Source organism: Curcuma longa, chromosome 4 (assembly GCF_044706935.1).
Source record: "Curcuma longa cultivar G26 ecotype Majalengka, Jawa Barat chromosome 4, ITB_CL_G26_1.1, whole genome shotgun sequence".
NCBI classification, from domain to species: Eukaryota; Viridiplantae; Streptophyta; class Magnoliopsida; order Zingiberales; family Zingiberaceae; genus Curcuma; species Curcuma longa.
The window spans coordinates 5,659,171-5,685,243 of NC_133864.1; the positions used below are offsets into that span (position 1 = coordinate 5,659,171).

The 26,073-nt window shown below is 38.3% G+C and overlaps 3 protein-coding genes, 1 long non-coding RNA gene and 1 pseudogene across 4 annotated transcripts; 4 read left to right on the forward strand and 1 right to left on the reverse strand.

Annotated features, from left to right (window-relative positions):
- The first annotated feature begins 3,113 nt into the window (after window positions 1-3,113).
- On the forward strand, window positions 3,114-7,746 carry LOC141826972 (transcription factor MYB52-like; annotated as a pseudogene).
- Window positions 7,747-15,716: 7,970 nt separating this feature from the next.
- Window positions 15,717-17,763, forward strand: LOC141827880 (aquaporin NIP2-1-like). Its single transcript, XM_074715212.1, has 5 exons — window positions 15,717-15,867; window positions 15,956-16,180; window positions 16,863-17,057; window positions 17,146-17,207; window positions 17,416-17,763. Exons 1-5 carry the CDS (start codon window positions 15,760-15,762, stop codon window positions 17,684-17,686), a joined length of 861 nt encoding a protein of 286 aa, XP_074571313.1. The 5' UTR covers window positions 15,717-15,759; the 3' UTR covers window positions 17,687-17,763.
- An 888-nt stretch (window positions 17,764-18,651) lies between these two features.
- On the forward strand, window positions 18,652-19,886 carry LOC141826973 (putative NAC domain-containing protein 94). The gene is made up of 3 exons (XM_074714276.1): window positions 18,652-18,862; window positions 18,981-19,273; window positions 19,359-19,886. The coding sequence occupies exons 1-3, from the start codon at window positions 18,652-18,654 to the stop codon at window positions 19,884-19,886; spliced, it is 1,032 nt and encodes a 343-aa protein (XP_074570377.1).
- Window positions 19,887-20,293: 407 nt separating this feature from the next.
- LOC141826007 (uncharacterized) lies at window positions 20,294-24,797 on the forward strand. The gene is made up of 5 exons (XR_012601598.1): window positions 20,294-20,609; window positions 21,058-21,559; window positions 21,653-22,007; window positions 22,093-22,266; window positions 24,237-24,797. It is a non-coding gene; the product is annotated as an uncharacterized LOC141826007 (long non-coding RNA).
- LOC141826006 (transcription factor ILI5-like) lies at window positions 22,006-22,758 on the reverse strand. The gene is made up of 2 exons (XM_074713264.1): window positions 22,323-22,758; window positions 22,006-22,244 (listed from the first exon to the last, which is right to left on the reverse strand). Exons 1-2 carry the CDS (start codon window positions 22,422-22,424, stop codon window positions 22,089-22,091), a joined length of 258 nt encoding a protein of 85 aa, XP_074569365.1. The 5' UTR covers window positions 22,425-22,758; the 3' UTR covers window positions 22,006-22,088.
- Window positions 24,798-26,073: the final 1,276 nt, after the last annotated feature.

Below are 26,073 nucleotides of genomic sequence, written 5' to 3' on the forward strand. Positions count from 1 at the left end.
TGGTAGAAGAAGAGTAGGAGTATTAAACGTACATGAGACTGCAAACTAGTCGACTTATATTGCATGTCATCCATCCTGAATTATTTTTTTTTCAACACGTCATAGAGTGCAGAGATTTTTTGTGAAATGATTTAGAAATGTTTGAGATATAGTGAGACTTCAAAAGATAGCATTTACTACTATCCTTTGCTTAACTAGAATTGATCATGCAGATGCCTATGAGTTTTTTGGTGCGATGGTTAAAGAATACTAAGAGAATCGAACATAGATGAGACAACAAACTAGTCTATTTATATTGTATGCTATCCTATGTGATTATTTTTACATAAGTCATAGAGCAGAGAGGTTTTCTCAAGTAATATGGTGAGACTTTGTAGAGCTAACATTTACTACTATTCTCTACTAAACTAGAATTGGTGCATGCAGATGACCATATGAGATCTGTGGTGCAATGATTTCATTTCACTTAACACAACCAATGCCAGTTCCAAGCCGGATGGAAAAGGATGATGGTTGCATTGGGTCTAGGCAGCAACGTTCAATTTGTCTAGTAATTTCATTTTCACTCACAAGTAGAAATTATCATTCATCTTTACAATACTGATTTACATTAGTTATGTATCACTATTTTTTGGTACTATAAGTCTGAAGTTGATTATAAATTCAAATATGCGGAGTTGTGTTTTTCACCGTGGATGTTTCATTTGATTAATCTAAATTGTTATCTGCCCCATTTTGCATGTTCCTGGTTTAAATTCTCAATTGATGGTCAGTGATCATTTCTGTGCATTTCTTGTCAAAGAATCCACTCATGGAAGCATCTAAGATATCAGATTGTCTTGCCTGTAAGAAACTACTGGTGCTCTATTCTAGAATTCCCTTTATACTGGTAAATACATCAAATAACGGAGGTACTTGTTCCTGCTTACATGCACTTCTATAGTCAGACCTTTTCGTAATCAAACGGATAGATGTACTTCCGTCAAAATTATGCCAAGATAATACTTCGTGTACAACTTGAGTTTGATTTTCAGGGCTAAAAAATTTTTTGATGTCATTATTTTGAACTTTCCATTAATTAATGTTTCAGGACTTGTATGCTTTATCACGGCAATTAAGGAATCCTATGACTTCCTTTTGAATGTTGGCAACTTGGTAATTTATTGTAGGTTCAGCCATCCTAATCACATGCAAGTAGCTCTTCTTTCACATGTCTGGAACTGCACATCTTTGTCATATTTCTTGTAGAAGACAAATCCATTCCCTGTGTAGTTTAAGACAGCAAGAACAATGTAAGTGAAAGCAAGCCAGTTACATTAAAGTTTCATATCAAACTGAATTCCTTACTGCAAGCTGATTGCCAGAAATTGCATAATCAAAACTACTTGAGACTAATTCCCATTTTCACTACTTGTTTTTCTCTAAATATAAAAATATCTATGACCAATATTAAAACTAATAGTATGATTTTCATTGTTTCAATAAGCTTTCTGTTTAGTGGTTGGATCTGTGATATAAATGTTTTTTGATTTGCTTGTTTTTTCATTTTAGCCAATTGTAAAAAGTAAGTTGTTTTTGGGTTGCTTTTCTTACTTTAAATTCTCCTTGAATGGTCTTTTTGACTTATACCTCTATGATGACATTATCATTATGTTAGTTTTGTGTTTAACCAATCATCAATTGCCACAAAAGAAACTGTATGATTCTATCTTGCTGGATAGAAATCTTGGACGTGGGATTCTTCATTAGCCAACTGCATAGTCTTCTAATACATGCATGGAAAATCAAGCAGCTAATTGTAAATGTATCTATTTTCGTATGAGTTGATTTCTAAATATACCATTTACTTTCAAGATTGTAATAATTCTCTTTTGATATTTGATTCTGCAGCAGATCTATACATTCTTGACCATTTCATTCTTGTTTCCCCGAGAACTTTGATGCCATACCATGTCAAGTATTTAACAAATGGATGAAAATTTAATAGAGGATGGATTTGAAATAAAATTGAATATAAGACTATGGATTTCTTAAAAAATTTAAGTATGGGATGAAATCTCAAGCCGTTTAGTTTGATACAGGCAAAAAATTTCGTTCCGCTCGAAAACTAAAACTGACACAGTCACGCCTCATGTGTCGACGTGCCTCGAGGCCCAGTAGAGGCATTGTCGGAGCTAGCACAATGCCTCCGCAGACGTCATCAAAACAGAGGTGGAACAGGGACATGTAGGTTCAATTTAAGTTTAATTAAATTAATATTTTTAATCAACTTCCAATACATTGAGATAATCTAAATAGGCTTAATTAAAGTCTAATAAAATTATCTCATTAATATATATATATATATATTATTTTATTTTATATTTTTTATTTTTAAATATTTAAATTAAATTTTTTATTTTTAGTTAATATATTTTATATTTAAAAAATATTGAAACTATATCGGCATAATACGATACCGAAACTGTATCATTTCGATCTGGGACCAAAAACTTAGCACGGGTTGAGATTTTAAATCTTGAATTTAAGATGATATAATGATTATGTTGAAAACTTAAGGTGAATGATATTTTTTTAGTAATCAACCCTTTTCCCTATCAATGCTTTGTATGATTCTTATTTTTGCTGATGGACTCAAAGTCTCATCCAAATACTGCATTGGATTCCATGAATATCATCCAAATATCACATTCACCATGGAGAGATTAACTGTCTTAGCAGTTGGGAGGAAAACTTGAATGAGAAATTCTTCTTCTGAACAGTCAGTATTAACAGTGGTACTCTGGAGACTCTTTCTTAATTTTAGCAATGTGTTCCAGAGGTGGACATAAATAGCTTTGTAATAATGGACTGCATGAAGCTGCACTTTGTATGCTAACTTAATTCTTGGCACCTGCTTCAGGTCCCCACATTCACCTTGTCTGGAGGGTAGCTACATGTTCTTTTCAAAGAGTAAGACTTTAAATTTGTCTAGCTTCTCTTTGCTGTTAAATTCCTCATGGTGATCCAAGAGCACTAATAACTCACCTGCTCAAAATTCAATCCCTTCCACTCTCTGTTTGTCCTTGCGCAGGCTACAAAGTAGGAAGACATGGATCATGCTTCAGAGATGAATGCAGTATGATTGCAGCTGGAGGTGGGTAGAAGCAGTAAAGATATTGCTGAAATCTTTTCCTAGTGGTCTCCCTGATCTGACACACTTCACCACTGTCGCTGCCACTGCCGTGCCACATCCTTCACAAACAGAAATGGGCTAGGTAAAGTTCATTGGCTTCTTTGAAAATTTCCTGCAGTGTTAAATCTCTAGTGCTGATGATTGATTTGATGTCTGCTCAGTCATGTCCTCTTAGCACTTTGCAATCAACCCACTTACTCTAGCTGTACTGAGATTTTGACAGCCTACGTATGTAGTATGTAGCATTCGTTTCTTTGCAACAAATAAATACTTTAACTATATCTATCTTGTGACCGATTCTTATTTTGCATGATATTTTGATAATATGCTAAAGTAGCTAGTATATATGAAGAAACCTTTGCAATTGTACCATGTGTCCATATGTTGATTAGATATCAGACTCGAACAGCATAAGTTTCTCTGCCAAACTGGCAATAGATAGGGTAAGATTTGGATCGAAAGAGGATGACAACCCTAGGGAAATGTGCATGACAGTATCGAGTCATAATTGTCTAGGTGATCATTGTTGCCATGCCCTTCCTTGCATGGGCATTGTCTTGATGATGCCTTTTCCTGTCATTCTCTTTATGAATGCAAATATTTTTAGGCCATAGCTGTCCCCAGAGCCTGTGTGCCATGTAACTATCTAGCTGCAGTTAATACTAGCATGCTAATTTGTGTTAGTGTTGGTGTTTTTAACTATCAGACTAGTTGTGGCATTAATTCATGCTTTCGTGCAAATGGAATCAGTATTGAATCCAAATTTATCCGTTTTGGTTTTGATCGGTTCATTATCTATTCCATCTTAAGGCTTAATAAATATCAGATGAGAGATCGATCTCGAGCCAAATAGCTAGTTTGGTTTGACTTTAAAAACTCTAGTTAAATTTCTCCTTTATAAGGGATGTGCAAAAGGGATCTCGAGTTTTCGCATGGTGAGGCAATTAATTTGGTGTAGCATTCCTTCTTCAGAGTCACAAAAAATAGGTGAGTTGGATTGTACATGAGCTTGAGTGCCCATAGGAAAGATCTCATGAATGTGTGTACCTTCTTAGTTAAATGTAGAATAAAGGTCTCATAACTCTTTCCTTTATCTTAAAGTTAAAACTCAAGTCTCAACTTCTTCAACTTTCCTAATAGCATTTTTGAAAGATTTATTTTATTTCTGGGGAGATATAAAAACTGCTTTATTGCATGCTGCCTTGGATAGAATTGGAAACCAGTTCTCAGTTTATGGATTGATTTGATTTCCAGATAATCTATTTTGGAATTTGATGGAATAGCTAATTAGGGAGGACCTTACTGTCATTCCTTTCATTACGTCTACGACACAACAACTACTGACATTTCCACAACTACTCCCTTGCTATATATGGTAATCTTCTAGGGCCCCTGAAAGTTGAAACTATGTGCAATTGAGAAGAAAAAGATGCCTCTTATGTCAACTCATTGTCCAAAGTTAAGCATATGGATGGGGATTGATTGGGACCGTTCAACGAAACCAGTAGCTAATTGAAGTTGTGTAACATCTAACAATTAATCTGTCTAAACAAGTGATGGAGAAGAGTTTCTGTGGGTCAAAGCTAAGCTTTGCTTCCATAGAATGTTGGATCTGGATTAATTCAGATTTGATGGTCTGCAGTAAGATCGATTGATCATGAGGCATCACTTGCGCCATGGGAAGAGGAAATTAAAATGTTCGAGTGCTATGCCCCACGAACTCTGAGTCTTATGCTTATGATCCCTGTAAGATGATCACTTACATGCTAATATAAAAAGTTTAAGAGAGTTTTCACATTCCTCAGCCATCCTGGAATGGTTGTATTTGCAAAATGGGAGGAGAAATGGCTTGCATGATTTGATATGAGGATGCATTGTTAATAAGTATGTGCACCTCTAATGACGGCACATCTAGTTCTCTTGTCTTGATTGTCTGACATCTTGCATTGCATTCAATGTTGATGAGTCTTTGGCACTGATTAGACAAATTATTCATGTCGATGCCATTGCCTTATCAGCATCTGATATAGGTGGTAGTTGGTGCCAGACAGTTTCAACTCTACTATGATCGAGCATAGTACAAAGTGGGCATTAGGATTCAATCCTAGCTAAGAACCTTCCTTATGCAAGCACCAGATGTGCTTAATACATCATGGAATGGTGCCACTAACTTATTTCAAGGATTGATGCATGTATTGGATGTGGTTTAGACTTTGGAAATTATGGAAGGCTTCGTATCTACTCTAGCTGTGTAGTTGTATGCCCTAAAGAAGTTGCTCCTCCAAGTTGCATTCAACCAACCAGTTCTTTTAAGGGATACATTATTCTTTTCCTTGCATTCTCCTCCAAGTTGCATCCAACCAGTTCTCACGTTGATTTACTTACCTGAACAACTACACTTATAAGTAACGAGACTCATTATGGAGTTTAGTTTGCCATTGGACATTTAATTTATTTGACCTATTCTCCATAAATGTATGACATCTGATATTTCACTGTTTTATCAGTTTGAAATAGTGCATTCTTGCTGCACTCTTCAATGAACCCACTCCTACTGCCCTCATTTAATTGCAATGAGCCAGCCACGCACAGTGGTATTGCACAAACTGCAAAAACTCTAGCTTTGAGGCCTTTTGGGTGTAGGGTGGTACATGCTTCGTGCAGAAACAAGTAGGTCCTTGTTTATTTCTTGTGGTTGTTGTGTTCTTGTGGCCATTTAATATTTAGGACGCTTGAGCAATTGCATAAATAGGCAACAGATTTGGTTGGTTTAAGGTATCGATTAGTTGCGTTAGATTTATTCTTATTCTTTAAACTTAGAACAAACGGTGGAGACAGCTTACAAGTAGCATTTAGTGTTTGAGTGTCCTACCAATTTAAACTTCACCAAGTTTGATGAGGTTGAGTTAATATCCCAGCTCCATTTCCACATCCATTTTCAAGGCAGGTGATCCTCTACTCTCCCCTCCGCAGCTACACAGCATGAGCTTCCATTCTTTCTCAGGGGAGAAAGAATAATAATGTAGCCCCATTTGGGTGGTAACTGATCCAAAGCTAAATATTAGCAAGAGACCAATAATATTACTACATGGGAAAGATAAAAAATGACTTTGGCAATAGGATCAGAGTGATCAAAATTGTCAGAAGGGAAGTAAATGGGTGCCAACAAATTGCTTTGGCCAGATGCACAATGACGCTAGCAGGTCCGGTCCGTTGCTCAGCCTGGTAAACCAGAAGCCTGACCAGTCTGATTGACTCTGTTAAAGCTTTTTAAATGCACTCGGTCTCACCACTAGTTGCTTTAAACTTCAATTGTGTATGTCTCGCGCATGATGAGAAAATTCCCACACGTGTGGAGCAGCGCCTTGGTGACCAATAAAGAAGTAACGAGAGCAGTTTAAAAGGATCAAACTCTTTATTTCAATGTCTTGTTCCACACTGCTTAATTGATCATTTCCCTGTGTTGAAGGAGAAAGCCATGGTCATTGCTTTCCCCTCCATGGAGTGCTGCCAGAGGTCGCCAGAGAGCAGAACACAAGTGAGCAGTGAGGCTGTTGATTACAACAGCAATGGTTTGCCAAAGATCAGTGGAAGAGGACACTGGAGACCATCAGAGGACTGCAAACTCAAGGAGCTTGTTGAGCTCTATGGCCCTCAAAACTGGAACCTCATTGCAGAGAAGCTGGAGGGCAGATCAGGTGCTAGTCTTTACTCAATAACCTATATCAAAACTTTCACCTTCTTCAAGAAAGTAGAGTAATTGAACGTTAGTTTTTTGTGAATGAAGGGAAGAGTTGCCGCCTGAGGTGGTTCAACCAGTTGGATCCGAGGATCAACCGGAGACCATTCAGTCATCAGGAGGAAGAAAGACTAATGGCTGCTCACAGGGTGCACGGCAACAAATGGGCCATGATCGCGAAACTCTTCCCTGGAAGAACTGACAATGCAATCAAGAATCATTGGCATGTCGTCATGGCCAGGAAGTACAGGGCCAAAATGGCGTCTCCTTGCTTGCCTTTTCTTGGTGGCTCATCCAATGGCTTGAGTTGCGAGAGTTCTACTCAAGCAACTCCATTTGACTTCTTCTCTGGTAAATATAAAAAAAAAAATCGCCATTACATTTTATTCCTTTACAAAAATTTATTATTTTTTTAGATGCATATATATTATTTACATGAATACATGCAGTCTTCTTTTACCTTGAATTTTTCATTATTTCTTTCTTTAGCTTCATTTATATAAAAAAAAAAACCATATCAATACTGGTGTTCATTTATTACTTTTAGAAAGACAATATTGAGCAATATCCATTTTTTCCTTCATACATTCTCAAATCCCCATTAAATATTTTTTCTTTGAAATATACGACATGTTGCTAATTTCTCTTAATAATTGCAGTTGATCAACCCAAGGTTCGTTTGTTCAACCAATCATCTCTCATCAGCTTTCCACCTCAGCAGTCAAGTTATGTTTCAGACAATGAGACACCACCATTTGATCACGATCATGAGATCACCAATCTTGATGCACCGCCAAGCTTCATAGATTTTCTTGGTGTCGGGGCCGAATGAGTTGGCAGTTGGATTAGTGGGGTCCAATTGAAGACCAATTCTAGAACACAGAAGATACAGCGGAGCCCATTTAGTGATCCTCTTGGTATGTGTTACCGGACACTGTTTTTTTCCTCCCTTTTCCCCTCCTCTAGATCAATTAATTGTTTTCTGAACAAAATATTTTGTTCTTAATCTATAATCAAAAAAATATTTTATATCGATTAGTAATTATAAAGCAGACTAAAGTCATGAAATTAGTTTACATATTTGCAAGTTCTTGTGATGCTTTGTTAATTTTGCTTGCATAAAATCTATTGCCACTTCCAATTGTATTCCATAGTCTTAGTTAATTTCATTATATTAGACTTTTGTTATCTTCTAATTCTACTTCTACTGGTCCTCAAACATTCCAATTTACCACCTCAAATTACATCAATTTCATAGTCATATTTTACATCATTTCTTCAATGTTCAGACATGTATATTACACCCCGGCACACACACACACTAGGACTTTCTTTCTTCAGGAAAATAGTACTGAAAAATAGACCAAAAATTAGCGGTTCGATCAATGGACTCAAAGTTGTATAGTTAATGGGTCTTGATGATCTCGTTGGTGAGGACCTCGTTGGCTTGATCGGTTGGATGGTACTCGTCCCAGAACACATACTCGTTCGAATCTTAACACGACGAGTTCTTAGACCCTATATTAGCTGAAATTGTTACCATTCCAATGTGTTAAGATTTAGAGAATTCGATGATGGATGATACATACCATATATGTAAGGTCGATCGATTGGACTTTGCAAGGCATCCCCAAACTTAAAGGTTGCATTAGGGAGAACTTTATGTGTTAGGAGTAGATGATGTGCCTTGAGTTGTGCCTAAAGTGTAGTCATGAGGTAATCGATGAAGCTATCGCCATTATAGTTCGATGACTCAGAGTAGACTGGAAAGAGGTAACTGTTGACGAAGTCATTGCCACATAGGGAGATTGCTTGAAGTACTTGTCGGTTGCCTAGCTACCAATCTTTTGTCTTGACAACTCTTGTGTCCCTTGAAATAATTTGATTTGCTTATAAAGCGAAAATCGGAGTTGAGATCTCGAAAAGAAGCACCGAAACAATGATCGCGACCCACTTTAGTTTTCTTCCCTCCATGGTGTTGGATTACACCATCCATAATACAAGCTTTTGAGAAAGTTTGGATAAAAGGTGCTCTAATTTAAAAAGTGGGGTTCATTGAAATCTTGTTTATTTCAGTGGATCTACTTCCAACTTCCACATGATGATTTGGTTGGTGGGAAGGTAAATTTGCTTTCCTAATATAATGTTTTCGAAATCGTATGGCTTTGAGCAATGGAGAAATCTTGGTTCTCACTAGTTAGGAATGTAGGGTTGGTTTTTATGGTTCGTTTGCCAAAGAGTTAGCTTAATTCACTAACCTCATCCTCTGCTTTGTAAATTGGTTGGTTCGACTGATGTAGCTAGGAACCTAATGTCTTTGAAAGCGATCTTATTAGCAACAGTCAACAGAGCAATCTCGACCGCAAATTTTGAATATCGAAAAAATCTTGCCCATCTGACTTTGAAAATATTAAACATTTGATTGAATCTTTGGGAGTAAATCTGATCGAAGAACTTATTTTCTCTACTATGGCTACAAAATGTTGTGTGATACCGATAAAATGACACAAAAATTAATATAATACAAAAATCAAAATTAATACTATTTACAACTCAAAATTGTCGTTGGGCCCACCTATTGATATTGATATGACGGTTGGGGTGACGATTTTCTATTAGCCCGTGAATTTTTTTTGTTTCCTTGCAATATAAATATCTCCACTAAATGAGACAATTTTTAAAATATTTTAATATAACATTAAAAAAAGATTTTATCCCTTAAAATTGCATATAAATTTATCTTTTTTATGAAAGAAACCAAAAAAATAGATGTTTGATTTAAATTAGATTGAAATTAATACTATTTACAACTCAAAATTGTCGTTGGGCCCACCTATTGATATTGATATGATGGTTGGGGTGACGATTTTCTATTAGCCCGTGAATCTTTTTTTGTTTCCTTGCAATATAAATATCTCCACTAAATGAGACAATTTTTAAAATATTTTAATATAACATTAAAAAAAAGATTTTATCCCTTAAAATTGCATATAAATTTATCTTTTTTATAAAAAAAACCAAAAAAATAGATGTTTGATTAGATTAGATTGAAAATTTTCTTTAAAAAAAAATTATCATTTTTTTATTAAAATAAGCTTGAAGATTTTCTATTGTTCCTCTTAAAAATAAGCTTGCTAAGACGTTGACTTTTTTTATTAAAAGAATTGTATTTAAGCGAGAGTCAAAGAGAATCTTTCTAATTTGGTAGAATTGAAGTAATTGCTCATTTAACATTTGGACGGCAACTGAAAGAAACAAGTTTTTGGACCATGTTCGAAGTTAGTGGCGAAGGAAAGTGAAGGCACACTCGAAGCAACAACACTTCGCGAATATATACAAACAAACAAAAAAAAAAAGGTTGTGATCCAAGTGAAAACACTACTACAATTGCAATGGAAAGTGTGAAGATGGGAGAATCGATTATATTTTGCACAAGGCTATTTCAATCTTGTCTAATTTGAATTTGGTACATGATCGATCGTGAATATCAAATATTTTAGACGATTGTTTTGATTAGACGATGCTCCAACTAGAGCAATTTCCATCAAGGTGCCTAGTCAATGAGGACTTGATTGAGGAGATGGTAGTAGAAGGCACACCAAAGGTGGTGAAGAATAGAGAGTTAAAGAAGTAGTTGCGAAATTGTGCCACATTGAACGTGAGACTATTCTCTACTTTGGGGTGAGAAGCATTATTGAAACCTAGATCCAACTCGCTTACCACTAAAGCAAATAACAAGTGGTTGATTGACTCATTTCACTTAAAAAAAAATTTAATTAGGGATAAAAAATAATTCATCAAAAATCTACAACAAAATTAATAATGAAAAATTATTTCATCGCCAAAACCACTAGAGCAAATAACAAGTGGTTGATTGACTCATTTTACTAAAGTACATGGAAAAGATCATAGGATTAAAAAGATAGAAAGTATCTCCATTGGTATGAGACATTTTGGGGAGAACCCAAGAACAAAGTCATGAGGGATTAGGCCCAAAGTAGACAATATCATGCCATTATGGAGATATTTTGATTTCATTGGTACTAACAAGTGGTATCAGAGCGAGATCGCTCTTCACCAGACTAACCGCCGAATGAGCCATGATCTCGATCTAACCATGTGGTTTGAACCTTAAACAAAGGAAGTGGATACTTCCGTATCTGAATCAAGAGAACCAGACACCAGTTAGAAGTCCTAGTAGGTCAGGTGGACCGAGGGACAAAAAGTCCTAGCTGCGGTTAGATGGAAAGTCCTAGTTGGTCGGATGAATTGAGGGGCAAAAAGTCCTGGTGGATCGAGGATTCAGATATCAAAACGACGTTGAGGAGGGTCTGTGGTCCTTTGTTTGAGGGGGGGATTGTTGGGTTGCAAGGGTGCAAACATAGTCCCACATCTAAAGTACATAGAAAAGATCATGGGGTTAAAAGGATGAAAAATATCTCCATTGGTATGAGGTCTTCTGGGGAGAGCACAAAAACAAAGTCATGAGGGCTTAGGCCCAAAGTGGACAATATCATGCTCATTGTGGAGATATTTTGATTCCATCGATACTAACAATAGGTGCGAAATAAAGTGCTATTATTTGGAGGTAATTGGGTGTGAGGTGTTGAGTAAGCTTAGAAATTAGTTCAATGTGAAAAAACTAAGTGAAATAATTATTTAGAGATTGTTGAATTCTGTATGTTATAAATATGTTTGAAATATGATATTTGTAAACATGGTCAAATACATAAATGGGTAGGTTATGAGAAAAAAAAATTTATCTCAAATTTATAGTAAATCACTGTATATCGTAAATTTATAATGAAAATTTATTTCCATCACAAATTTGTGAAGAAACATATTTTTGTCGTAAATTTGACGATGAATCCATTTTCGTTGTAAATCTATGACGAAATTAGAATCGTCGTCAAATCTACAATGAATACACATTTCGTCGTAAATTTACGATAAATTAATTTTTATCGCAGATCTGCGATGAATTCATCGTCGTTGCAGATTTGCATAGAATACCAATTGTCATCCTAAATTTATGACGAAAATTAATTTTATCGCAGATTTACTTATTAGTAAATTTTACAATGAATTATATTTTCGTCGCAAAATTATAATAAATTTTACAATGAAATAAAAGATTGTCATAAAATTGATGATGAATTACATTATTTCGTTGCAAAATTTAATAACGACCTATTAATCATGAAAATTTTTTGTTACAGAATTCGTATTAAATTCTTTTTGCAATGAATTATTTTTTAAAATTCGTCTTGTTCCGGGGATGAACCCAGGGGGCCAGCCACGATCAGACTCGAGTCTAAGGCGGGTCCCGTCGCATAGGTCGCACCCAGGTGGTTCAGGCACGTATCGGCTAAGTGTATTTATTCTGCCGTCCCCATACCCCATCGTTTCCATTCGGCAGGAGCCTCGCCGAATCCTTTCATTCGGCAGGAGCCTCGCCGAATCCCTCCATTCGGCAGGAGCCTCGAATCCCTCCATTCGGCAGGAGCCTCGCCGAATCCTTCCATTCGGCAATGTACACACCGAATCTCTCCATTCTGCAACGGTTTCACCGACTCGCCTGTTTGCATTCTTGATTGACCACTTGCCCTACAGTGCTCTGGCCCACCTCATCATGGTTTCTGACAAACCCACGCCCTCAATAATTAATGCTATCTCTTTGTCGTCTGCAAGGATAGTGACAAAATAACGCTTTACCAGCGATGGGACAAGGAACTCGATTATTCCTGCCACTTCATTAAGCATGATGAGACATTCCTTAAATGATGACGTGACAGGTATGCACGCTCATCCCCTCTTAAAAAGACCACTCCCGACGACAGGTATCTCTCTCTCGAACTCTCACTCTCTCATCCTCTTTACACTCAAGTTCTACTGTTCATCTTCTTCTTCCTCCTCGATCCCTGACTTGAGCGTCGGAGTGGTCGCGCCAGGGCACCCCCCTGGCCTTCCTACTGACGTTCCCTGTGATCGCAGGCGGTCCCTGAAGCTGTTGCTGCTCATCGTTGACTCCGGTGAGGTCTCCGGCGATTGTGAAGCTGTCCTCACCCCCATCATCATATACTGTTCAAAGCCAGCAGCGAGGAGGTCCGGTGACATGTCCGGGAGCAAATCTCAACTGGAACACGTCTCATATGATTTTTTTTTTTTTTAGTGTTTGTAAGCCGAAGTAAAATATATAGAACAATTATAAACTATTCATGTCAAAACTTAAAGTTGATCGTGACACAAATCTTCCATTCAGTTATTCTCTACATGAATTTCATCTGAGATGGATCGATAACATGCCAACTGCGACATGAAGCACCTGATTCTAACCCTCGCAAGGAATGGAACCCTTCCCTAGCGTAGGGTCATATGCATGTATACAATCATCACCGATCGAGAGAGGGAATATTAATAATGATTTGATCGATACTCCATGCTTTAATTAACTTCTTCTCCATCCATCGAAAGAGGAGAAAGGAGTATTCCATCACTATCTTTGGACATATACCAAGATGGAACCTGTCTCATTTTCTCATCCATCGAAATTCAATCTTTATAACTTCCTTTGAGTCGACATCTCGACCTCTCCTTCACTCTTTGTGCATGGTTGCATGGCAGGAGTAGCTAAAGAGTTGAATATGTAGAAGGTAGTAGTGAGGATCAAGTGTTTACTTTAACTTTTTCGAGAAATAATGTTGTATAAGGCACTTAACTTTCTCAAGAGATAATATTGTATAGGGCTAGAGCTATCAAACGGGTCAATTCATGACAGGGTAGATCAATCCATCAGAAACCCATCATATGATGGGGTGGGATAGCCGACCCACCAACTTGACGAGTTAGAAAATCTCCAACCTATCCAACCCAAGGTGGGTTGCGGGTTAGATGGGCCAACCCACTAAAAAAATATTAAAAAGTTTAGATTACAATTTAAAAGGGTCAAGTTGAAATATTTAAGTTTGGATTGTAATTTAGATGAGTCAAAGCCATTTGTCCATTGAATTTTCTTCTTTAATTTTAAATTTTTTTAAAAAATTTTTTTAATTTGCGGGTCAATCCAAGTCCGCCACGGACCAACCCACATGGGCAACGAACCTAGGCAAGTTGACCCATCTTAAAATAATTGATAAAATTTCAATCTAACTCATCTAAATTGTTTGACGGACGTCACTTAATCAAAAGAAAACGACAACTCCACCCACCTAAATATTCCTAATCACTTAGAGTCGGTCGTGATACCGAAAGGCCAGGTTTGTATAATTGGCTAGGGCAATATCACGAGTACTATCACTCTCGATAAAAGCCTCCATTGAAGGTCCACCATGGGGACCCTTTCTGAGTACAGGCACAGCTTGAGATTCCTCCAGTTGTCTATTGGCGTCTTATTATTGCAATAGCCTCAAAATCATGTATGAATATCCCTTCTTTTCTTGTTCTTTTTCTTTTACAACTAGTTCATATCCTTATCGCAAAGAATATGATAGCTTTAATTATTGCATTGTCCCTTGTTTAAGGCTTCATTTCCCTTCCCAATTCACATTCGATTATTTATTTTGCTCATTTGTGAAATCACCAATTAATAAGTTTATTGGGTTAGTAATCATTAAGTTTCAAATAAGTTGAGTTAATTAATGTTGATTAATTATTTCCTTAATGGTGCATATTAATTATAACACTATTTTAAATTTAAAAGTACTATATTATGAGCTTCTATTGATGAATAAATAATTTTATTTTTAGTTATATCTACTTTTTACGAGTTGTGCTACTATGCGAAGGTCTTTGGAGCATATATATCAGTGTATATATTCGAGCATATATACCTAATTGACAAACAAGATCTAGTGAACTGGGTCCCACGATATGTTAAACTGTATAGTTTAGGGTAAGGAGATCATGCCTTGCACCTATCACCGACAAAAATTGTAAGTAAAAGACGAAAAATATGGACCTACAAAATTTAAAAGAAAATAAAAAAATAGTTTGATGCACGAAATTATCAATACAAAATCTCAAAAAAAAATTATATCTAATTTTATTTCTATATTACAAGAGATTGTTTCCATGATTCAAGTCGTCACATAGTAATAAGATTTCCTTTCACAATTTTTTTTTTTAAATAATTAATTATTCTTTAAAAATAATAAAAAATAAACCCTACACTTTACATGTATTAAACGACATAAAAATCTATTAGAAGTGGGTTTGTGGGAGAAGAGTGAAGACCATAGTCACAGTAACTCCTATAGTTTAGGAAAGGGAAGCATAAAGGGTCTTTAATTAAATTCAGACAATGTTGGAAGATCTGAAAGTGATAGACATGATAAAATCACAAAATAAATACAGGGTGATGCCTACCTTTCACTTCCAACACAAGGTGGCCATATTTCAAGTGGGGGACAAGTTCTACCCCGTGGTCACGGTGTGATGGTTAGTTCCGCCAACCACAAATCAAATATTTAGAGTTCAAGACTCAATTACGATAATTTATAAAAATTTTCTTTCAAATGGATAGCGGATTCGATATCGCTGACTGTGAGATTGAGTCAGACTGGTCACTCTAAGATATATTTATTAGAGTGACAATAGTATCTTCTTACACATAAAATTCATATCCATCAATTAAGTCCATGATTAAATATAAATTAGATTAACTACATGTAAACCCAACACTTAATACTCGATTAAAGATCAGTAACACTAGTGTGGCTTTTTGTTTGTTGTGGCATCCTCTCCCCCAATAAACAGCAGCCATCAAAGACAGAAGAAGACCACACCTTCCCCCCTACACCTTGTGGAGCCTCAAAGAAGAGATCTTCCCCCAAAGCTTCGAGTGGCCATGGCTTCTCACAACCCTAATGAGATCCATGACATTTCGGTGGCCGCCTCGCAAACCTCCACCTCTCCCCTCCCCGGCCATCTCCTCCCTCCCTTCCTCGCCAGAAAGGTCCCCCTCTACAATCATCTCCTCAATTTTTCATTTTTTTTTTTTTAGAATTTGATCGAGTAAAATTGGGCGATATGATTAACTTCAGGTGGTTTCTGAGATGATTGCCACTTTCTTACTTGTGTTTGTCACCTGTGGGGCTGCTGCCCTGAGCAAGAGCAACCCAAGCCTGGTCTCCCAGCTCGGTGCCTCGGTCGCCGGCGGACTGATTGTGACGGTCATGATCTACGCCGTCGGCCACATCTCCGGCGCTCACATGAACCCCGCCGTCACCTTGGCCTTCGCCGTCTCCAGGCATTTCCCATGGATACAAGTATGCTTACATTCTTATCAACCTACTTACTTACAGTCTCTTCTTCTTCTTCTTCTTTCTTTTAATTTCTTCTTCTTCTTCTTCTTCTTCTTTCTTTCTTTTGGATGTTTTGGTGCCCAAGGACAAAACAATGAAGATAATCAAACAAATGATTATTGAATGCCTCATATAAAAGGATGGTCCACGAGGAGTATTAATGAATCATATGGCTCCATGTGCCTCTCAAATAATTGGTGAATTGTCATTGTCTATTTTGCACAACTTATAGCATATAAGACATTTTTATTGTGCGTATATATATCTATAATTTACGGTTCAAATAATAAAAAAAAATACATTTTTGTGATATGAAATTATGGAAAATAAGTTTTCAAATTTTTTAAAAAATAGAGAACATTCCTATAAACTATAGTCTTCGAGTTTAGGGTCAACCTCAAGGAGCATCTACTTGGTTGAATTTGTGGTCAAATTTGATCTAGTCGAGTCAAATGTAGTCAAAGTTACATGATGGATTAGGTATAATTAATTTGTCTTCGCAATGGGAATCAAATCAAATGGACCCATGCAAGTCTCATCAACTCGCTTTCGACAATGATCGATCAAGTGGAACATTACTCGGGCCCACAATTATTTCAATCCATGGACATGTTCAAATGACTATGTATGTGTTCTATTTGCGTAGGTCCCCTTTTATATGGCCGCTCAAATCTTTGGCGCCTTGATTGCATCCTTCGTCCTCCTAGAGGTGTTGCACCCGATCACGAATTTGGGGACGACGACACCGGCCGGTGCGGCATCGAAAGCCTTGATCGTCGAAATTGTTGTCACGTTTTGTATGATGTTTGTGACTTCGGCCGTAGCAACCGATACCAAAGCTGTGAGTTATATATATATTTTTCACACACGCATATATATATTTTGTTGGTTTTGTTCTTAATAAATGGTTCTTGTTTTCTTATTTGCAGATAGGAGAGTTGGCAGGTTTAGCTGTTGGTTCTTCAGTATGCATAACTTCCATTTTAGCTGGGTAATTAAAATTAATACTTAGATTAATTTCACAAAATTTAAGATCCTTTTAGGGAAAAAAACAAAAGTAGAGGATTGAAAAGGAAAAAAAAGAAAAGCATTTGTCAAATAACTCCTTGACACTTTTGATTTTTACAGAAAATATGTTTAAAAGAGTTTTAGTTAACTAGAGACCATGTTAGTACTTAAGATGGAGTCGAGTTGTGCAGGCCGATCTCAGGCGGTTCGATGAACCCAGCGAGGACGCTCGGACCGGCCGTGGCGAGCAAGAAGTACGACTCGATTTGGGTCTATTTTATTGGGCCTGTTCTGGGAACCTTAATGGGCTCCTTTTCCTACAACTTCATAAGGCTGAATGAGAAGCCCACTTCGGCCCAAACCGACGGCGGCAGCCACCTCATGTACAAGCTCTCCTCCTTCAAACTTCGCAGGCTTCAGAGCCAGGAAATGGCCAGCAATAATTCCTACGATAATATCTGATAACTAATCATTTTGGACGACGAAAATTTACTAGAAATTAATTTCGTCGCATATAAAATGTATTTTCCATAATGTTATATATTATGTAATATCCAGTATTTTTCTGATGGAAGAATCACACATATGCTTGAGTGATTAATTAAGTCATTAGCTGATAATTATCTGATTAATTAACCAGATTAAACGGAGACTTTAACGCTGGCATCGGAATCATAACGAGAAGAAGCTTGAACCGCACGCCTGTCCGGTTTAATTTCAGGGGTCCAAACCGAGGTCAAGGAAGAAGAGACAAAAGAGTGGCCAAACCGAGATGGCTCGTGTTGGGAAATGCCAATTTAGGGTTCAAATAATTAAAAGATTAATCCTCGACTTAAAACTGTCCTCCCATCAATTAATTCCATGCTTCCAAATTGGTTGCGTTTTGGGGGAACATGGTTATAGTAAATCTTGGTCATGGGGAATTGATAAATTAAATTAAATTAAAACAAAATAAGGCACTTTTATGAAGCAATTATTGTTTTAAGCTTTCTATCTATGTCTTTGTTTAATTTACCTAAAGGAATATACAGGCATAAACAAAAAATCATCAAAAAGGTTTAAGTTAGAAGGATTTGGAGATTCTGGGGATCGAATATGAGAATATATGAAGCTTCTATTCTGTTGGATAAAGTGTGAAGCTTCTCTCAAACCATGCAATATATTTAATCATGCACTCACTCACCTCCACTTTCATATATAATTAATGCTAGGAATGCAGTACGAAGTGTGTTGTTTAATGTAACTGTGTTTTGTTTACGACTTACGAGGAGGGTGTTTAAGCCGAAAGATCAGGCGAGCATTCGGAGTTTGAAGCCCTGAGAGGGAACCCTAATCCAAGTAGTGTGTGTAGGTCACCATATTTTACTTCTCGTGAGCTTCATTAGAGTCTTGCTATACATATATCAGTTGGTAGGGTTAGAGTTGTGATGATGGAGGGGAAAAGTTGTGGTGCTGTTGATGAAGTGGAGGAGATGAAGGGGTCGTCGGACGAGGTGATACTGCTGGGGTTTAGGTTTCACCCGACCGACGAGGAGCTCGTGAGCTTCTATTTGAAGAGGAAGGTGCAGCAGAAGCCTCTCTCCATTGAGCTCATCAGGCAGCTTGACATCTACAAGTATGATCCCTGGGATCTTCCGAGTAAGCTCTCCACATTGTATTCAATTAATAATCACTCTGAGTTTATAATTTGTATATACATATATACTCAAGAAACATGTCTTAGTTTCATAACTAACTAGTAAAATTGATCGTTCAGAGCTTGCAACAACTGGAGAGAAGGAATGGTACTTCTACTGCCCGAGAGATAGAAAGTACAGGAACAGCACAAGGCCAAACAGAGTCACTGGTGCTGGATTTTGGAAAGCCACCGGCACTGACAGACCCATCTACTCCTGTGATCAAAACAACTGCATCGGCCTCAAGAAGTCCCTTGTCTTCTACAAGGGCCGCGCGGCCAAAGGCGTCAAGACTGACTGGATGATGCACGAGTTCAGACTCCCAACTGCTTCCTCCATTGTTCCTACTCATAAGAACCATGCCCCTTCAAATGTAAGTATAAATGATCACAAATGTCTTCTTCTTCTTTTAATCCTTCTCCTCCTCTATTGTACCCTAATCAATAAATGGATTACAGGATTTATGGGCCATATGTAGGATATTTAAGAAGACCAACTCTGTGGCAACGCAAAGAGCCCTCTCACAGTCGACGTCGACGGCGCAACTACATCCCAGCACTCATCGCCACTCTGTCCCCTCCTTCAGCTCAGAGCACATCCTGGCCCAATTACCACCACCTCCTCCAACAGCACACTTAAATTGCAGCATCACCGACAACGCCATGACCAACAGCCTCTCTCCTCACAGCACAGGCTTCTCTCTCGTCTCTCCACTGCTCGACTACATGCAAACTACCACGACTCCAGCAGCCAAATGCACTGCCATGGACGTGACCTCCATGCTGCTGAACCTGGGCAACAGCATGGAGCTTGTGCAGCACGACAACACTGTGGATGGTCGTCGTCATCTGCGGCCGTCGGAGGCAAATTACAGCGGGCTCAGCTTCAGCTTGCCTGCGATGTTGAGCACCGACGAGTGGAAGCCATTAAGCTTGCCTTGCTGCAGCAATAACGATAATAATAGCTCTTTAGCTTATAATTCCTAGTCCTCGTATATTTCACTAACGTGTGCTAAAAGAATTAGTTATATAGGAAATTTATGATTTCAGTTTGGGAAATTTTTAAAAACTTCAAAAAAAAGAAAATTTGCCGATAATCGCTACCGCCCATGGCACGTGACGGGACACGCGTGGACGCGGTTCCTTCTTGCGTGGACACCGAGATCACGGATCGTGGCTCAACGGTCGCCACCTCTGCCGTCCACGATAGCGATCGTTGACCGCGCACGTAGTCCTTGCCAAGGAGACCTATCCGCGTTTCAGGACACGTGGCTCTCATAGCTAGCGGTTGAACGATGCCGTCCACGTGTCCACGGTGGCGTGCCGTAGACGGAGCAGCGATCGCGCGCTGCCCTTTTTAACTCCCCGGCCGTTTATGGCCCTCGCTCCAAACCCTAGGAAGAGAGCAGGAGCGCGGGTCGATGGCGGCAGCGATCTCCATGGCCAGGGTAGGCAGTTTCGAGGTGGAGGAGGAGGAACCGAGGAGCCCTTCGACGCCGTTGGTCCACAGCCAGGTGAGGCGGATCCGCGAGGAGGACCTGCGGATAGGCGCCGTCGCTGGGGAGGGGTTGAGTGAGAGGGTTATGCGGTTCCACCTCGCCCTCCATCACGCCTCCGTCTCCGCCGATGCGGGTCTCTGTTCTCGAGCCGAATCGCTTCCGGCCTCCCCGCTTCGCAATAGCAGGACGGCCCTCGGATCGGCTTGATTAGGTTCGATTTCTTCAGTTATTTTTCGTTGTTCTTATCCGATTTTGATTTGTCGTCACTCTCTTTCCTCAAATCAGTCATCTGCTCATATTTTCCCCTTGGTAAATGGTTTGTGTGCCATGCTTTTACGAACTATTGCATTATCATTGACGAACGCTGGAATTGTTTCAAATTCTTGAAAATCGTAGTTGAACGCTGCTATTCTACTTTAATTTCGTCATCGACTCTTATTTTCTCCTCTGTGAATTGTTCATGAAAAATTCCTTAGGAACAACAGTTTGGCTATTTTCTTGCAACCCGATTTTTTAAAATCTTTTTCCAATCTTGGAAACTTACAACAAAGAATTAACCAGTCTCTCTAAAAGAGCATACATTTCATACTCTGATTTCATATTTTAAAGAGTTTTCAATATTTCTATGCTCTAAATCAGCATGCTCTTTGAATTTGCAGGTCACTGTCATCCGGCGTAAGGAAATTGGACAAGTTTTGGAAATAGTTCTGTTTTTTTTTCCTTTTATCAATCATGTTCTGTACAGTTCAAGCATAGGTTTTTGACATCACATTAATCGTAATTTATACCGCGGATTCGGTATCATGCCCTCTAATTTTAAGGTCATCTGATGTGCGAGTTCCAATTCTTTTACTTTTCTATTCGTTCACTGTGCGTTTTGTGCTGTGCACTTGCTCTACCAAGTTACAAGTTAAACCGTCAGTTCAACCGATTCTGTACCTACCGAAACAAAAGCGTCCTATAGGCTGTGCAGCCGGGCCGCTCCATGGGGCCCACTTCCGCATCCTTACGCATGCGACGTTGACGTTTCGTCCTCAGGAACAAATCCGTATCGTCGATCGTCTCTCTCATTAATCGTCCTTTTATCTTGGGCAAGGAAGCAGCCTCTTTCTCGAAGCTGCTGCTGATTGGAAGAAACTGGCAACCCAGACACATGCACAGGTCCCTTCTTGCTCACTCGACTGCCCATTAATGTTTTCTGCTTCGCCATAATCATAAATACGTGTCACATATGATAACGTTTAAATTTAACAGGAGTTGGCATTCCAGATTCGCTTAACTTACTGGTCAAAGGACGAGACGAGTCAGAATGCTTAGCACCAATTGAGAAGTATTGTGGGCTGTGGCATTTAACAACGCTATTATCAACGCAGTCACAGAAAACACGTTCTTCGTTAGATTCCAGATTAGATGGGCAATACCGTAGATTCATGTAGAACCTTGACTAATCACAGGCATTACTATTCTTTAATGCAGATGTCGGTCGGTTGTCTGCAGAGATCACAACTTGAGCCAGACGACCTTCACAAAAAGTGAAAGAAAAAGAACAAGAAAATGGAAATACTGATGCTTGCTACTTCCTAACTCACACTCTCAGAACAGACTTTACGTACGTACACTATCTATATACATCTACGTAGTCATGTAGATGTGAACTTCCATATCTATATATTAACTGAGTTATCATCAATCAGGAACGGAGCAGGCTCCGGATGATCTCGGCCTCGGCGCTGTTGGTGTCCACGGTCGCCATGAGCGCAGAGAGCCGGTCACTGAGGTCGTCCACCTCCCTGTTCAGGCTCCTGATATAGTTGCACGTCTCCTTCAGCAACTTCGCCGCGGACACCTGCTCGAGGGCACAACACAAGGTTAGTGATCAAGTCATCAATGTAGCCTTTTTCTTAAGTCTATAAATTGTGCTTACCCGGCTGGCGCCTCGCCGACGGGTCTCTGGGAGGAGGGATCGAAGCTTGGAGATGAGCTCGTCGATCTCCTCTTCCGAGATCCTGTTCCTTCCGCTCGACATTCTTAATCTACTCAAGTAGTACAATGAGTGAGCGGCACTGAGAGATGAAAGAAGGGAAAGTGGTGGGGTGGGTGGAGAGATGAAGAGAGGCCAAAAGGGTGGAATGAAGGGAGGACTTTATAGAGGATGGAACGGTAAGAGCAAGCAAAGGGAAGTGGAGATGTGCAGGGGAAGCAGGAAAGTATAGACCTCGATGTCCCTTCCCTTTCCCTCACCCGGCCCTACCTCCCCACCCAGCTTCGCAGCCAATGAAACACAGCACCACGCACTCCCTTTTCGCCACGTGTCACACCACACTAACCTATATATCCTAGTCTCTTTCTTCTTCTCTTAATCCGCGTTTAACTACTCTGGGACTCGTTTTGGATATCGCCTAACTCTCGTCCCCAAAGATGCCATGTGTCCTTGTCCCCTTTGTCTCAGGAATCGGAGATCTGTTAATCTTCATCTAACAATGATTATTAAAGGCACTTACCATAGAATGACACGGGCGGGATTTGACATCATTTACCAAATGTGCGCAAATCTCGCAATCTCCGTGCTATTGTGATGGCAACCCGGCCGACGGCTCGTGGGCCATTGGCCCATTAAGAAGATCATGTGATCTGGTTCCCTAACAAATATGGTCGTTCACTCTTGTCTTATCTAATCCGCCTTAAATTTAGGCCAAAATCCCATTTCAGGCACTCACAACTTTCATTTCTCTTTCCTTTAAAATTCTCAAATGAGCTTTTACCCATTGAAAATAATGTCATCTCGACCTTGACACCCACAACTTATGGGTGTAATGGAAATAATCAAAAGATGGATGTCAAAAAACAAATATTATATAACTTAATATAAGAAACAATTCTGTCACTACCAACTCTCTCTGTATGTCTAACCCCACAAGCCCACATGACTAGCTTTAAATAGCATATGACATATGAAAAGTAGGGAGGGTGAATTTTGTGGGCTCATGGAGTTTGTGTGAGGAAACAGAGTACAGGAGGGGATTAATTTTGTGGGTGGTGTGTCATGTAACTGTCGTGATCGGTGGTTCGGTTGGGTGACTGCTGCCTTATTGGGTAAGAGGTTTGGTAATATTAGTTGGGTAGTTTTAACGAGAACGCTGTGATTATATATATATATATATGCGTCAAAGAGTTATTTTATATTTTGAAGTATGAAATTTTAATTCTGTTATCTAGGATAATAAAAAATTTGGAGGATAGGGTCGCAATTTAGCATCACAAGAGTGATCTTCAGGCATTAATATTTGCAGAGAACCTAGGTGCTTATCCTTCGTTAAGATTTCTATGAAGAGTGCTTACGTGCATCTATTGTTTATCCCATGTGCATCTATTTTTCCTAATTTGATGTCCATTTGTTCTTTATAGAAAGTATATTCAATTTTTAAATCATGCGGCGTTGTCTTAGCGGAAGATTTTCGATGATAGGCTCCACAAAATTGTCCTTGATTGGCTGTTTGATGCTAGGCTTCACATAAATTGTCCTTGATAGGCTGTTTGATGATAGCAATGAACTGTTGAATGGGGACAAACTTCCCAAATTGACGAAATTTAGGACCAATGTGTTTTTTATATATCCACATCAAACTGTAGTTGGCCTCTTTAAATTAACAAAATTAAATCAAGAAGACATCATCCATTTTCTTGATAAAATTTTATTAATCATCTTCGTACTGAAATTTGCAGTGATCTAATCTAAAAAAAAAGCAAAAAGTTAAATTTCTTTTTAAAATTCAATGACAATGTTATCAATGCAGTGGATTCAACAAGTGCAATGACAGTGTTTCTGTTTCCTTTTCAGATCACTGAAACACATGTATTAACCAGTCGATGTTCGTTTCCTCTGCCAATTAAAGTTCATGTCAGGAAACCAAACTGAAGAGGAAATTAAAGCATCAACTTGAAGGCCCTCTACGAATGACCATCATCTCGAAACCCTATTTTATCTGAAAAGCTCTGGAGAAAAAATGAACAAAAAGCTAGAAAACTTTTTAGGAGGAACAAAAAGACTCAAACCTAGCTAGTAATTTAGTAGTGGACTGATAAATAACAAACAAGCAGAACGTGTCAGATAGCTTTTGACCACCCACATTAGACTTTGACGATGGAGTTTATGACCTGCACAGACAATTTAAAATCACTGTACTGCAAAATCTTTCTAGATGGACCACTACAAGATCTGATGGTCCACTAGTTGGCGAGATTTGGTAGGGCAATATAGCTTCATCAAATTTGAGATAGATTACACAAATAACTGAGAGCCTTCAGATCTTCTTGTATCATATTCAGCTGAGTTCTTTGTTGCACATGGATCTTTGATTTTTATTAATGTTTTTAATATATACATTTATTTATTTTTCCATCTTTCCTTCCAAAATACTTAAGAGAGTTTGAGAAACAAATCAAGAAAGCCTTTGAAATGGCTGCATCTTATGGGATACGGGGTGTCGTTTTCATATGATATTATTATTTAGTTTTTACAGCAAAGTTTGAAGTCAAAATATCTATAGTTTCTATAGATTCAATCAGCATCCGAATTTCATTGTTTCTTACATCATCAAAATAGTTAGAATTTTAGTTGATACACTGTGATTATGGTTGCATGATAAAGTGAAAACATATCGATGCAAAATTTAGAATGGCCATTTTGTTATTATGTCATCAACATATTTCTTCAAACACATTTAGAATTGACAGGTTCATTCTTTACTTGCAAAGTCAAAATAAAGGAGCCAAATTGTTTCGTATGGTACCATCATTTACTCTTTCTATAACACTTTTTTAGAAAGTGTAATTATGAAAAATTTTGTTGACTAAGATCAACTATCTTAGTTAATGTCGTAGCGATAACTTTGTGATAGATCAGAGGACAATCAAATTATTTATAGTTGGCTTGATTTTGAGTTATATAGTAGAGATATTTTATTGTGATGGATCACTTGTTTCTTCTTCTTCTTCTTTTACTTTAAGAAAAAACCAATTTCACATTTAACTGTAAATCATACACATATGAACTGTATCCACGTTTGGTAATTTCCATATTACCATTGGACTATATGAATTTGATGTGGTGGTGTTTCTATTTGTTTAATAGTTAAATGGCAACGTACTTGGTCCGTCGGTTGATATTTGGCATGTGTTGGAGCTATATGATTTGTATGGTTGATTATTGTTTGTCGTTGGAAAATTTTTTTTGGGTGCATTGCATTCATATCGAAATGTATTTCAACTTTTTCAAACATGAGTTTTTCAATAGTTAAAAACATCCACCAATGGTCTATGGATTACCATCTCAGTTTAAAATCTACAATGACCATCACAACTGTTACAATTTTATTATCTGTATTTAGCAGCCTTGAGACTTGTACAGTGGATGAGCTTGATATGGTACAGTAAGTAAAAGACCCATGCATAAAATGCCTACTTCAGGCCTATACTGTATAAATGGTTCAGTTCTGACCTTGTTAATTGTTGCCGTTTGAACATATGGCAGTTGCAGTGGACAACTAATTAGTGGGAGTTGATTATCAGGCTCAGACTCAGGACTTTCAGAGCATTCGTTTATTGTAGTATTATTAGGAGAACTACTGGTTGTGTTTAATGCCATGCACATTTTTAACTTTATTCAGATACAGTTG